At 60.9% G+C, this 14,963-nt stretch overlaps 1 protein-coding gene across 1 annotated transcript; it reads right to left on the bottom strand.

Annotated features, from left to right (window-relative positions):
* Nucleotides 1–1,771: 1,771 nt before the first annotated feature.
* On the bottom strand, nt 1,772–8,154 carry NES (nestin). The gene is made up of 4 exons (XM_088535417.1): nt 7,342–8,154; nt 6,235–6,359; nt 5,787–5,860; nt 1,772–5,373 (listed from the first exon to the last, which is right to left on the bottom strand). Exons 1-4 carry the CDS (start codon nt 8,152–8,154, stop codon nt 1,772–1,774), a joined length of 4,614 nt encoding a protein of 1,537 aa, XP_088391543.1.
* Between the last annotated feature and the right edge of the window lie 6,809 nt (nt 8,155–14,963).

A 14,963-nucleotide genomic window follows, 5' to 3' on the forward strand; every position in this document is an offset into this window, starting at 1 on the left:
AAGATTCTGGAGCGGGGCCAGGAGGCGCGAGGGGGTTTGGGCGGCTCTTAAAGAGCCCGCCCGGCCGTGGCGAGCGCTGGAGCTCGCATGGGACCCTTGGGTGCCCCAGCAGCTTTGGAGTCCGGTGTTTTCCCCTTCCAGCCCCATCTTTTCCCCTTTTTGCCCCCAAATTAGATTAGAGGCGCTTGGCTGGTTGCATTTAACCATGATGGGCCCCGTGAACGGCTTCTCTCGGGGGCCTTTTGGTGCACGGGAAGCGAGCGGATCGCGCGCACGCTGCCTGCCCGGGATGCTGCCCCGCGCTGGGGTCGGATGTGGGTGCCAGAGGCAAAGCTGCAGGATGTGTTGGAGAGGGAAATGCCCGGAGCGCCCCGCAGGAAAGCTCCCGCTCTCCGGGAGGTGGTTAATGGGGTGCGCTTGGCTTTGCACAGAGCCCCCCCTTTGGAGATGGAAACCCCTGGGTTTTGCAAAACCGCTGCCTTGGCCCCTCCGCACCCTGGTGACCCTTGAGCCTTCCTCCCCCTCCTCCTCCTCCTGCACCATCTGTCCCCCCTTGTCTCTTTGTCAGCGCTGGAGCAAGCTGGAATGCGTATTAATTTCGGCAGGAATGTCACCTCCTGCCTCGCCAGCCGCGGTGGCCCCCAGCCTGGCCAGCTCCTCTGCTCGCCTTTTTGCACCGGGGGCTGAGCTAATCGCAGCGGTTATTTTTTTATTTCCTTTTATCGCGGCGTTGGGGAGTTTGCCCTTAAAAGGCAGCCGGCAAGCAGAGGGGGCTGGGGGGCTCTGGCGCGGAGAGGCCCGATAAGCGTCGCGGCTCCTTATCGCGTCCCCGGGCTAAATCGGGCGCGTGGGCAAGGCCAGCCGGGCAGGCAGCCCGCAAGCCGGCCCCGGCGCCCCGGCGCGCTGCCGAGGGCACCCGCGGGCCCGGCACCCGCCGCGATGTCCTGCCGGGAAGGGATGCCAGGTCCCCCCCTCGGTGACTCAGCCCGTGGCTCAGCACGTTGGCACAAAGGGGCCATTGAGTCAACGCGGCCGCCCCGGTGCCACCCGGCGTCCGCTGGTGCGTGGGGCTGCGGCTGGATGCAATCCCAGGGCTGCAGGCTTGTTTGGGTCGATTTGGGCTTATTTGGGTTAAATACAGCCAGGCAGGGTGCTGCTCTCTGTCCCGTTCTGCAAGGAGGGTTTGCACCTCCCGTCGCAGCCCCGGTGCCGTTTCTCATAGTGGCCCCAGTGGCCTTTTGCACTCCGGGTTCCCTCTTGGAGCGATGGCAAAGCTGTCCCCATCCCAATGCCTCATCCCTCCCCTCCATCCCCCCAAACCTGCCCCTAGGAAAGGAGGAAACAGAGGCTGCAAGTGGGAGGCCGATGCTTTATTAAATTAGCGGCAAGGGAGTGAATGCAGCACGAGGGCAGGATGCGGTGAGAGGCGCCCCGGCATCGGATTCGTGCCAACTAAGGGGTGCGTGTCCAGTACTTTAGGGTGACTGGAAGAAGAACAGGACAAAAAAAAAGGTGAGGAAGATGAAGTTGGAGAGTTTAATTAAATATTGCAACGGGCTTGAGGTGCCAGAAGAATTATGCGGCTGTGTGGGGGGAACCTGAGCCCCCTCTTTGCATTCACTGCATCCAGCTCCTTGCTCTACTACCTACTGGGCTCCCACCCGCCTGCCTTTAAAAAGAAAAATCCACACGAACGTGTTAAGAAATCTTTAGGAAACGGTGAAACGCGCCCTGAGAGGCGCCCGATGGTTGAGTGGGGATGGTGACGCCATCACTCGTCCTCCTCCGACCACAATTCCTGCTCGTCTCGGAGCTGGTCCTGCTGTTGTCCGAGCTCCTCGTTGCCCCGGGTGGATGCGGCGCTCTCGGTCCCGGCGAGCTTGGCGAGCAGCAGCGATGGGGTCGGGTTGTCCACGGCGCCTTCTCCTTGCGCCGGCTCTTCTGGAGGTGCAGCAGAGGTGGCCTTGGGCTCCGTGTGCTCCTGGCACGCGGGCGGCTGCGTCTCGCCGATGCCATTTGGAAGCTCCGGAGGAAATTCCACGTCCTCCAGTGAGGCCTCGCTGGGCAGCCCGTTTTGCTCCTGCTTCTTGGCCGGGATGCTCCCGGGAACTTGCTGCTCCGCTTCAGCTGGCCTCGCTGCCAACATCAGCTCCTGGTTGAACTCCAGGGCTTGCTCCACGATTTCCAGAATATCCGAGGCTTTCATGACATCCTCCGGAGGCAGTTTTCCAGGGAGGTCAAGCCCTTCCGCGTCACAATTTGCCCCCGCGCTACCGTCTTGGCCGGGCTCGCTGTGCCCTCGGTCATCGGCCTCCGTCTCCGGAGGTGGGTTGGCATCGGAGCACCGCTCCTGCTCGGCCAAGGAAAGGCTCCCGCTCTCCGGGATTTCTTCTCCTGAAGGCTGAGATGCTGGGAGCCCTTGGGGAGGGACGAGCTCAGTGGCACCAGCCGCATCCTCCTGCTGCAGGATGGGCTCCTGGGTCCCCAGCTGCCCGGACAAGCCAGAGCTCGGAGGCTCCAAGGCTCTTCCAGCCTCATGCTCCAGCTCTCCTGCCCCACCATCCTCCTCGGAAGCCCCTTGTCCCTCATGCATGCCAGGCTCCACAGCAGGGTTTTCCATGTCCTGCTCCAGCTCATCGGAGCTTCCCACCAAAGGACCCTCACCCAGAGGCTCTTCCATGGCTTCCTCCATCTCGTTGGCAAAATCCCCGGCTTTTGGCATCTCGCCTTCTTCTGGGGGCACCTTCGTGCTTTCGTCTGCCTCACCGGCAAGTGCTTCAAAGTGCTCTTCTTCCTCTGGTGCCAAAGGTGCTTCTTTGGGAGCTTGGACATCATCCCTGATGCCTTCCACTGCTCCAACTTTGATTTCTTCAAAGTCCTCTGAGATCTCACCATCTTCCAGGCTGGAGCCCTCCTGGATGGGAGCAGAAACCATGAAATAACCTTCCTCTTCTTCACCATGTTCTGCTGCGGATGTTGCCTCCATCCCTGCCGTCCCCTCTTCATGGCTGTCCTTTAAAGGACTTGTTGGCATATGGCTCCCCTCCACCTCTCCTTCGTCCTCCAAAACCATTTCAGGTCCTGGAGCTGGTTCTGTAGCATCTTCAGCAGCCAGAGGGTTGAGTTCGGGTGCTGTCGTGGCCACCATGTCCCCTTTGTAGAGGTGCAGGGGGGTGTTGTCCGGCAGTGTGTCCTCCAGACGGATGCTCTTGCACATCCCTGGTTCCTGTCCCAGCTCTTCCCTTCTCCAAGCATCCTCCTCCTGGGACTCATCACTATCCACGTCCTCATCCTGCTGAGAGGCCACCTTCTCTGCCCCTGCGGGCTCCAAAGCAAGTTCCTCCTCGGCGTCCTCAGCCCTTGCCTCCCATGGGATCTCTGGAGCCATGGGCAGCTCCTCGTCCCTGGACACCTGGGTGGTCTCATCATGGTGGCCCTCCTGGGCTTCCTTCATCAGCTCCGAGACCGGCTCGGTCTCCTGCTCTGCTTTGTTTTGTGGCCTTGGTTCCTGCTGACAGATTCCACTGCCAGCATCATCATCATCATCATCACCGTCTTCTCTCGTTTCCGCCAGTGAAATGCCCTCTGTTTCCTCATTTTCAGGTTCTCCTGTGCTTGTGAGCATGTCATCTGCCCCAGCTGGTTCTTGGGGCATATTGGCATCTTCTGTCCCTGGAGACCCTTCTGTGTCCTCCTCATTTCCCAGGTTTTCCCACTCCTCTGGGCACTGCTTTTGGGAGCTATCACCATCGCCGCCGCCCAGGTCTTCCTCCCTTGGCAGGGCCTCCAGGTCCTCCTGCTCCACCATGTCATCATCAAAGCTGTTTTCCTGTATGTCCACAGACTCCTCCACAGTACCTTCCTCCTGCCTTAGCTCTTCAGCTGCCAGTGTCTTCCCTTCAGCCTCAAGCTCCTCTTCCTCCACTGCCTCCTCTTCTGGCTCTCCCCTTTCTCCCTGGCCATCTGTGGCCTCCTCTCCGATGATGTCTTCTACAGGCATTGGCGAAGCTTCTTCTGCCCAAATGCTCTCTTTGATGCTTGAGGGCTCATGTTCTGGGCACATCTCTTCCATCCCTTCTTCATCTGCAGCAGGATCTGCCCCGCACAGAGGCATGTCCCGCTGCTCCAAACTTTCTGGCTCTCTCTCAACAAGATCATCTCCAGGATGGCCTTCTCCAGCTAAAACAGGGTAAGTTTCCATGGGACAAGCATGAGTGGCTTGGATTTCCTCCTGCAGAGACTCCTCTTCTCGCTCTTCCTTCACTTCTTCTAGGATATCGGACTCTTCCTCCTCCTTTGAAGGGCTCCAGGGTCTCTCCTCATCCTCCAGGAGGTCCAACGCCTCCATGCTCACAGCACCCCCGTCCTCATCTCCCTGCTCCGGCTCCTCCAGGTCTCCTCTGGCAGCAGCTCCTGGGCTGGGGAGACCCTCACTCCCTTCCCAGGAGTTGCTCAGATGCTCATGTGTCTCTTTGCCTGGTGGACTCTCAGCATCTCCACATGCAAATTCTGATTCCCCGCTTTCCTCTGGGCTCCGAGATGCCAATGTCTCTTCCTCTTGGCTTGCTTTCTCCTCCCAAGGTCTCATCTCCTTCTGGGTTTCTCTTTCACTTGGTGCAGCAGCAAGAAGCTCAGGTGTCCCTTGGTCCTGCTCATCAGAAGGTCCCAGCTCCAGGTGGGACGTTGCTCCATCCTGCCGAGCGGTGCTCTCCATGCCTGCCTCCTCCTGCATGTCTTCTCCAGTCCTCTCTTCCAAGAGGGCTTCCAAATCAGTGTCCTTGGCACCATCAACCTCCTCCATGGGATGACTGCTCCAGCTGGGGACCTCTGGTTCACTCGCTACCCCAAAGCCCTCTGTGACCCTCTCGGCCTCACACACAGGCTCTTCTTGGGGCTGAGCATCCTCTCGCACCTCCTTGAGGGCATCTTCCAAGGCTTCGGTGACCAGCCGGTCGGGATAGAGCAGCTGTGAGGTGGGCGACTTCCCAGGTGGCTCCTCGCTGGGGTCTTGGGGTTCTTCACAAGGCTCCTTGTCCCCCTCCTTTGGCTCTGGACCTGGGGACTCGGGTGGCTCCCGAGAGCAGGGACGGGCAGATGGGAGCACCCCACTGGGTGTCCCCAGGCTGGGCGCTGAGCGAGCGGCTGTGCCAGCAGCTTTCAGCACCGGTGCCTGGAGAACTGAGTTGATTTTCTGGAACTCCCTCGTGATGGGGCTTTTGGTTTTGGGGGTGGGGGCCTTGGGGACATCGCTTTGGGTCTTTGCCAGCTTGGCCTCCGCTCTGGGGAAGATGGAGGGGCTCACGCAGAGGTCCCAGGACAGCACCCGCCGGCTCTCGGGCGTCACGGGCTGCAGCTTCATCTCCAGCTTGGCATCTGCAAAGGGCGAGAGGACCAGCTGGGATTAGCGGGGGGCATCCGCACCAGGTCCCACAAGAACTGGGGCTCCTCCAAGGAGTCAACCTGCTGCGATGGTCCCCATGCTGCTGAACCCCATGGGACTTGGGGGAGGCTGGTGGGGTCCTGGGGACACTCAACTTGGGGACAACCAACTCCCTGGGACGCTCCTGAGAGGCAAAGGAGCAGATATACCTGACACGATCCATCCCACTATGGATGTGTCCAGAAAACCAGCTCCAGACAGGCCCGGGAATCCGTTAGCACCTTCTTATCATGGGGCCACCGCTGCCAGGAAGACGCTCGCGTCTATATTGAGCCTCACGGCCTCGACCTGGCAGCGGAGGGGCTCTGAGCTTGCCCGTGGGTCTCTCTGGTGGCCTCCCTCTTACCTCGCAAGCCGTTGGCCAGCTTGTATTCGCTGGTGGGCATCTGCAGCCGGGTGCTTTCCGCTTCCAGCAGTGTCCTGCAAGGAGAGGCGCGCGCTTAGCGGGGCCACGAGCGGGCACGGAGCTCCCTTGGGCTCCATCTCTCCCGCCTTGCAGGGAACCAGTCACTTGGGATCCGGGCTGCCCGCTGGTGCTGCCCTTTCCCAGGGAATTTTGCTCCCTTTGCAAGAGAATTCCCACCGCCGCTGCCTCAACGGGGCTCTCGTCCCATCCCCCCCAGGCTGGGATTGGTGTCTGTGGTGGCGGGTGACATCATGGACAGCCCCTATTCTCATGCTAATGGTCCCCCCAGTCCTCTCCCGGCCTCCCTTTGTCTGGGGCCATCTGGAAGGGACAGGCTGGGAGAGGGACTCTGAGGTGGCCACCACGGTGGCCCAGCCAGGGACCTCACCTGTAGGTAGCCACTTCCAGGCTCAGGGACATCTTCAGGTGCATGAGCTGCTGCCTGTCCTCCAGCACCTGGGCGATCTGCACCCGCAGGGCTTGTTTCTCCTGCTCCAGGGCCTCCAGTGCCAGCTGTGGGTGGCAAGCACAGCTGGATAAGGGCTGCTCGGCCACCCGCTCGTGTCCCCCCTTGGGGCTGGCACATGTCTGAGCATGGGACCCTTGGGTGGCATGGGCAGCTCTCACATGTGGCTTAATCCCCCCTCTCCGTGGGCGCTCTTGCTCCCTGTCCTCATCCTCTGGGTGCTTGGGGAATACGTGCCCTGTCCCCCTTCCTGCCGTGGGGCACGGAGGATGGGGACGAGCCGGTTGTGACTTGGTGCCGGGGGCTTTCCCGGGTCCCGGAGCGTTCCGAGGGATGCTGCAGGGAGAGGGGCAGCGCGGAGGAGAGCGATGCACAGGGAACGGAGCAAAAGCAGCTGGATGCAGCCGGAGGACGAGGAGGAGGAGGGAGGGGAAGGCCGGGTGGCCAGCGTGGGAAACAGCTCCATGACTCCCTTCCGCTCCCGGCACCCGCCGGAGCTGGAACAAAGAGGGAGCCCTTCCCCACCGTCCCGGCCGCTCCCGTTGGAGGGGCCTGGCCATTCCCGGCATTTCCAGCCCCCTCTCTCCACCGTGGCCTCTCCGCAGCCTCCTCCGCTGAATTTGTTGTCGGGCTGCAGTGGATCCGCCTGGAGTTTGTCCTTCCGTGAAGCCACTGGCCTGGCCCTACTCCTGCCTCCCAGCATCTGGGAGGGGAAGCTGCTTCCTTTGGGAAAATCCACTGTTTCCCAGGGGGAAAAGCCTCCTGGCTGGTGGAGAAGGCAAGTCGGGGCACAGAGGGGATCCCCTGCAATGGTGCTGCCTTGGGTCCGTCTTGTCCCGGGGCTGCTTTTCCTCCCACCCTCTTCCTCCCTTCCAGGGGCAATGTCCTCAGCTTCTCCATCCTCCCCATGCCTTTTCCTTCTGGGATTTGCTCCCTCCTTGTCTTCACCTCCACCTATCCAGGATGGGGGTGCCCTGAGCCCCCTCCTGGACCCTCGGACATCCCTATGCTGGGGTGTCCCTCACCTACCTGGAACTTCTCAGCCTCCCCTCTCTGCTCCTGCCACTGCCGTGAGAGACTTTCCTCCAGCAGGTCCTTGCGCGCCTTGAGCCCCACCAGCTCCTTCTCCAGGTGCTGCAGCTGCATCTGGCTCTGCTGGTTGTCTTCCACGGCCTTCCACAGGTTCTCCTTGGCTTGACACAGGGAGCTCTCCAGCTGGGACACCTCCGTCTTGTAGGTCTCCACGGCCCCTTTCCAGATCTCTGAGAGCCTCTTGGAGTAGTCCTCCACCTCCACAGGCTGGAAAGCCACGGGCACGCAGCGGAAGCTCTCCAAGCTCTGCGAGAAGCTGGCGAGCTCATGGTCCAGCCCTGCTTTCTCCTCCTCGTGCATCTCCAGCAGCGCTTCCACCTCTTTCTCCAGGTGCAGGGCTCTCTCCTTCAGCCAGATCTGAGCTCTCTGCTCCTCTTCCAGCTCCTTCTTGCTCGCAGACAGCAGCTTCTTGGCTTCTTCGCGAGCCGCTTGCTCCTTCTGGCACCTGCTCTTCACGTACTGGATCTCCTCGTAGAGGTTGTCCCGGGCCAGCTCCGCAGACCACTTCTCCCTGAAGGCATCATCCAGCGCGGTCCGCAGGGCTCGCAGCTCCTCCTCGTACTTGCTCCTCCACGAGTCCTCGCTGGGACTCCCCTTGGCGCTCTGGATCTCGGCTCTCAGCACCTCGTTCTCCTCCTCCAGGAACTTCACGCGGGCCAGGTAAGCCTCCAGGCGCTTGTTGAGGTCCCACATCTGCAGGGACTCCTCGCCCAGGCCTCGGGCACCCACCAAGCTCTCCATGCTCAGCATCGCCACTGCCCCGGAGCCCGGATCTCCCGGATCGCTGCCCGGATCTCCCCTCCGGCAGAGGGAAAGCGGCTGCCGGAGTGAGTGGATGTGAGCGGAGCGGCTCCGAGCTATTCATACCCCACCACGGGCGAGGGGGAGGCCCCGGGCGCCGCAGCGCCGATTAACTCTTCCGCCGCCAGCGTGCGCGAGCATCCTGTGCGCTCCGGAGCAGGGATCGCTCCGGTGAGGCTTGGAACAGCCCTTTGGGGACATTTCCAAGAGAAGAAACCCATTCCCAGCGAGGGAATTGGCAGAGGATGCGGATGGGGTGTCACGGATATCCCCAGCGGAGCGCCTTCCTCCTCACGCTGTGCTAACCCAGCTGCAAACTTCCAGCTGCAAACGCCTCTCTTCCCAGATGTTGCACAGCTGGATCCGACTGGGATCTTGTTGCGGGTCGATCCTGGTTCCACCGACACTCAGTAGCCGTTAACCAAGTGTTCCCTTCTGCTTCTGCCTCTCTCCTGCATGGGGCAGCTCCTTCCCGGCGGGATGGGAATTGCTTCCCGGGGAGCGTTTTTCAGGGGGAGGAGGTTTATAGCTTCCTGATGATTTATTTGCAGGGGGGAAGGGTTTAAAACTCGAACTGTGGGGATTTCTGCAAACAAAAGAACCAACGATTAAAAAAAATAAAAAAGAAGAAGTTTTAATGGGGATTCTCCCTGGCTCCTTCTTTCCTGGGGATTTTCCTCTCCGGGGGGGAAGGGGGATGTCCCTGCTCTGTCCTCATCCCATGCAATGTGGCAAAGAGCCAGCATTCCCCTGCGGGAGCCCTGGCTCCTGCCACCCTGGTGCCTCCGGAGAGGGGAACAAGAGTCCCCTCTGCTGGCAAAAGCCACCGGGAGCCGCCACCGCAGCCACGTTGTCCCCAGCACCGCTGGGGTGGCCGTCCCAGCGCGGCTCCGCAAGGGATGCGCTTCCTGGATGGATCCCGGCCCATTCCCCCAGCCGCAGCTCAGGATGGGAATGCCATTATGTGCCAGCCATGGGGGCCCATCCTCTCCCAAGGGATCCGGCGCTGCGGATCTGCATCTGGGTTGCATTCCTTCCTCTCTCTCCTCCTCCTGCCTTTCCCCATCCATCCTACCTTTCCCATCCACCCTGCCCCTCTATCCTACCTTTCGCTGTCTATCCTGCCTTTCCCATTCATGTTGCCCTTTCCCATCCATCCTACCTTTCCCATCCAACCTACCTTTCCCATCCATCCTATCTTTTCCCATCCATCCTACCTTTCCCATCCAACCTACCTTTCCCATCCATCCTATCTTTTCCCATCCAACCTACCTTTCCCATCCATCCTATCTTTTCCCATCCATCCTATCTTTACCCATCCATCCTGCCTTTTCCCATCCATCTTGTTTTTCCCTGGGGCACCATCCACTGGCAGGGAAGCTAAGGCAGTCCCTGGGAACTGCTGCTTGCTAATTAAGGGATGCTAATTGGGGCAGGCTACCTGTCCCTGCTGTCCTGCTTTTTGTTTTTTTTTTTCTCCTTTTTTTCTTTTTTTCTCCACCAGGGCTTTTTCCAGCTCAGTTTTCTCTCAGCACCCTGTGTGGGTGCCAGGCTCTCAGGATTCGCAGGAGCATCCGAAGGGAGCCGGGGCCGGAGCATCCGCAGTGGCCACAAGGAGGCCCCCAGGGCTCGCAGCTGTGCTGGGAGCTCCAGCCCTCTTCCTGTTCCCGTCTCCTTCCATCCCTCTTCATGCCTTTTCCGTGGCTTTTCCTGGTCTCCCCTCGATGGCCAAACTGGGACTGTCTGTCTGGGAGCAGAGCTACTATTTGGGAAGTCCCCTAGGGACAGAGGAGCCCCTGGGATTGGCATGTCCATGTGTCCTGGAGGGATGCTGGGGATTGGGAGCCTCTGGGATAGGATGTCCCTATGTCCTGGAGGGATGTTGAAGGGCAGGAGTCCCTGGTATAGGGATGTCCATGTGTCCTGGAGGGATGCTGGGGGCCAGGAGTCTCTGGGGTGGGGAATTTAGGGATGCTGAGGGGAATCCAGAGTCTCTGGAGCCAACAACATCCATGTGTCCCTGCAGGACATTGAGGGTCATGAATTCCCTGGCATGAGGATGCCTGGGATGATGGGGTTTAGGAGTCCCTGGAGCTGGAGATGTCCATGTGTATTCCCAGTAGGATATTGGTAGTCTCCAGAATTGGCATGTCCAGGATGCAGGTGGTCGGGAGCCCCTGCGGAGCCCGTGTGTCCCTGCAGGAGCCCCTGGGATGGGGCTGTCCTGGATGCTGGTGTTTGGGAGTCCCTGGAGCTGCGGATGTCTGTTTCCCTGTGGAGTCAGGAGTCCCCCAGGATGGGATGTCCAGGATAGTGGAGGTCGCGAGCTCCTTGAGATGGGATATCTGGGATGCCAGGATCAGAACTCCCTGGGGATGCCCATGTGTCCCTGCAGGATGCTGGGGTCAGGACCCTCCAGGACAGGAATGTCCGTGTACACCCCTCCCCCCAGGCTTGACTTTTCCCGGTTCCCGAAGGGATACAGGGGAACTGGGAATTGCTGCTCTGAGCCATGGGTATGTGGGACACGTGGCATCTGGGGGCTGGTTCGGTGCCAGGGAGCTCAGCATGAGGGCACACGGTGGGCGCTGGTACGTGGCCACCAGCAGGACCCAGGGCAAGGAGGAGGAGGAAGGAGGACAGCTGGGCCATGGGGCTCCTTTCATGGCACCGTGACAGGCAGCAACGCAGCGCAGCTGTTTGCCACGAGGGCCACCTGTGGATTCTCTGACGTCTGATAAGGGTTGTGTGCCCATCGCCACCCTTCCCTGACCGCTCCTCTCCAGCTCCAGGAGCTCGAGGGTCTCCAGGAGACCCATGGCCATAGCACAAAGCTCCCAGGAAATCCAAGAGTGGAGCGGCATGGAGCGCTGGCGGGAACACTTGGTCTCAATTAGGGCTCGTGATGCTCCTTGCTGAGCTTGCAGTTTGGCTCTTCCCCAGGCTTCACTGCTTTGCCACAAGCATTCCCGGCAACGGATGTGATTCACCAGCTGAGGAGCTGCTGCGGTGCTGGATCTGTGGGATTTTAGGGATGCGGGTGCCAGCTTGCAAGCAGCCCTTAATTATTTCCCTGGCTGACCAGTGATTCCCTGGCCGTGCTGGGGAAAAGGAGTCATGTGCAGGGGAAAGTCTGAGCCCAATGTGGCTTTGAGCACCTTCCCCAATGATTCCCGTTGGAAAAGCAGGATTGGGCTGGAGTGCACGCCGGGATGCCCCTGTGTGTGTTTTCCACCCTGTCCTGCCCTGTGAGGCTGCATTGCCTCTGTATAACAGGAGCGCTGCTGGAATTTGGCTGAACCAGCCCAAAACGCACCCAGCTCCAGGGCGGGCAGCGGGTGCCAGCTGGAGCGGATCAGAGGGACCCCTCTTGTCCCGTGGCACCCCCTCCATCACCTCCATGCACGACAAAACCCTCCTGGCTACCAAAAGCCCCTGCGCGTTGCCCCCCAGCTCCGCCAGCCGCGTGGATGCTCGGGTACCCGGAGCGCTCACTCGCCTTCCCGTGCTGCATCCGCCTGGCCGGAGCATCCTCCGCTCCCTGCTCGGGATACTGCGCTGCCTCTTGGCAGCTGCCAGGAGGGAGGGAAGGGGAGGGACGAAGCACTTGCCAGCACAGTAGTAATTTTTTTCTCTCTCTCTTTAATTAGGGGAAGGAAGAAAATATAAAAGGAGGAGTGGAAAAAAAAAAAAAAAGGAGGAGCGGATACGGACACACACGGCGCTCTCCTCTTTTCCCGGCGCCTGCACTTATGCCCGGCGCCGCTCGCTCCCAGCCCCGCTGCCATCCCGCTGCCCGGCGCATCCCGTGCCTGCGCGTTCCCTCCGGAGCTGCATCCCGGCTCTGCGGCGCCGCGCGCCTGCAGCCCCCCCCGGCTCCTCCCGCCTGCAGAAAGTTGTTCTCCCGACGGCGGCCGCCCCGGGAACGCCGGAGAGAGGTGGGATGCGAACGGAGCCCCCCCGCCGGGAAGGGATGCTGAGGGTTGGGGTGGGGGGGTCATGGCTCCTTTGAGTTATTCCTCATTGGGTGCCGGGAAAAAGCTGGGATTGGGATGGGGGGACAATTGTGCTTGTCCCCCCCGGGGTGACACGCGGCAGAGGATGCTGGAGCAGGAGGTTTGTCCTTGGCACCGGTGGGTGCCCCCCAGCCCTGACACCCAGCGTCCTTCAGCACCTACAAGCATTTATATATATATATATATATGTATATATATAAATACAAGTCAACTCTGTAGTGCTGAAGGGTTGGTTTTGAGGGGTTTCTTTCTAATTTAAGCAGAAAAAGAGACTTCAGCCTATGAGAAATATAGCAAATAATAGGATAACACAGGGCTGTAATGAGCACAGGGCTAGTGGGATCCCGTCCCCGTCCTGCAGAGTCTCTGGCCTTGGGCTGGCACCAGGGGAGGGAAACTGAGGCACGGGACAACGGGGGAATAGGAGGGGAGAAAGAAACGTGCATTTGGGGGGGGTTTGGGGTCTCCGTGCTGCCCCCCATCCCAGTTGGAGTTTTTGACCCCAGTGATGGAGCCTTTGCTGCTCCGGAGCAGTCTGAGCCTGGGAGCTGCTCCCTTTTTTATTACACGGATGCCCTGGACCATCCCAGCTCCAGAGCCAGCCATGGAAAGCCCAGGCGAAACCCGGGACCTGTTGCTTCTCCATATGGATGCCGGAGGGCTGGGAAAGACCCGCTTTGCCCCCAGGATATTTGCACCCAGCCTTTTACTGGCAGCTTTCTTGTTAAGTCTGGGCTTAGCCCAGCCCTGGGGAGATGGACATCAGGGTCCTGGACTTAAGGCCACCCCCTGAGGATGTCGGTCTGGGGAAAAGGGGTTAAACTGGGCAAACTGAGGGCAGAATCAGGTTCTTCCTCGGGGCTGGGATGTAGGTGCCAGTCTGGAGACTTCCCATGTGGAGGGGATGGGACGTGCATCTGGTACCAAGGGGCATCCAGGCACCAAGTGCCACCCAGCTCGTGCCTCAGTTTCCCCATCAGTGTCCATATTCCCTGCCACCCTCCTGCCCCTCCGGAGGGCTGATGCCAGAGCCGCGAGCTCCCAGCCGCTCCGCTGGGAACTCTTTCACCTTGGTTTTCCTTGCGTGCCGGAGCAGCGAGCTGGAGGATGCTGAGGCCAGGACGCCTGGGCCCTCCCAGCCCCCTCGAGCCCTGGGAGGGGACACATCCCCCCTCCTACCCGGCTGCAACAAGGACCCCCTTTCTCCTTGTTGCCGATAGCCCAGGAAGCCCCAGCAACCGGAGGGACCCCCCCACCGGAGGGACACCCGTCCCCGTCCCCGTCCCTTTTCCCCCAGCTGCTTCCGGGCTTTTAAACCCTGCCAGCTCCCCCTGCCAAGAGGCTGCCCCCTCTCCATCCCCATCCCTGCATCCGCTGCATCCAGATGCACGGATGCTTCCCCCCCGGCTCCAGCCCCCGCCCTCCGCCGCTTAAAAAGATGAATACTCTTTTCTGGGAATTGCGGCGTGTTTCGCAGGGGGCGTTTGGTCCGGAGCCGCCCGCTCGATGCCGCCAAGCGCAAATCCGAGCGCGCCCGTGGCTTGTCGGCGGGGAAGAGGCCGTTCCTTCCCGGGAAGGCAGCTCGGCTCCCGCCTGGAGCGGGGCCAGGCGCTGCCGCCGCGGCTGCTGACTCACCCTGCAGCTCGGCGTCCCTGGAAAGCCGCTGGCCTCGTCCCCTGTCCTTCCCCCCCTCCGCGCTCGCTGCGGCCTGGCAGGGCACCTTGGCAGCTGGCAGGAGCCACTGGCACAGAGAGGGGGATGAGGCGCGTCCCCCGCTGCAGCCCCTTCCCCAATCCATGCTCCGGCTCCAGGCGGGGTCTCCCCCGTCGTCTGGGACATTGGGGGCTCAACCCTATTACGAGCCACTGGAGAGTCTACACCATCTGAGTGCCTGTGACCCTTTTCCCGCTCGTTTACTGCATTTGGCCTCAATTTTCCCCCTCCAAGGGCTGGAAATTTTCCATTCATCCCTGACCAGGCGCTTGGAGCCGGGGCTCGGAGGGCTGTGGCCGGGGGGGGGCCCCGGCGTCCTTGGCTCGCCCGGCCCCGCTCCCTCCTCGCCAGCGCCTTGGGAACGGGAAGAAAAGGCAGCGGGGACAAAAGGCTTCCTCGCTCCGGCGGCCCTGGGCGAGCAGGGCCGGGGCTGCCATCCAGCCCCCGAGCTGGCCCCCGGCCACGGCTCCGCGCAGGAGCGCTTTGTCCCTGCCGGAGCAGCGAGACGGAATTCCAATGATCCAGGCAGGGCGAGAGCCGCTGCCGGCAGGGTCCCAGGGGCTGTATGTGCCCGGTGCTATATGTGCACCGTGCTAGGAGCTGTAGGTCCGTGGTGCTGGGTGCTATACGTGCTGGGGGCTATATGTGCGTGATGCTAGAGCTGTACGTGCCCAGTGCTGGGGGCTATAGGTGCCTGGTGCTCGATGCTGTATGTGCATGGTGCTGGGGGCTGTATATGTGCTGTGCTGGGTGCCAGGGGCTGTACGTGCTGCGTGCTGGGGGCTGTATATTCATGAGACTGGGTGCTGGGTGCTGTATGTGCACAGTGCTGGGTGCTACGGGCCGTATATGCACAGTGCATGGTGCTGGGTGCTATACCTGCACGGTGCTGGGTGCTAGGGCCTGTATATGAACAGCTGGGTGCTGTATATCCACAATGCTGGGTGCTGGGGTCTGTATATGCACAGTGCTGGGTGCCCTATATCCACGATGCTGGGTGCTGGCTGCTATACATCCCCGGTGTAGGTG

This window comes from Tinamus guttatus, unplaced genomic scaffold (genome assembly GCF_059628265.1).
Source record: "Tinamus guttatus ecotype Peru unplaced genomic scaffold, ASM5962826v1 Tinamus_guttatus_pri_ptg000629l, whole genome shotgun sequence".
NCBI lineage: Eukaryota > Metazoa > Chordata > Aves > Tinamiformes > Tinamidae > Tinamus > Tinamus guttatus.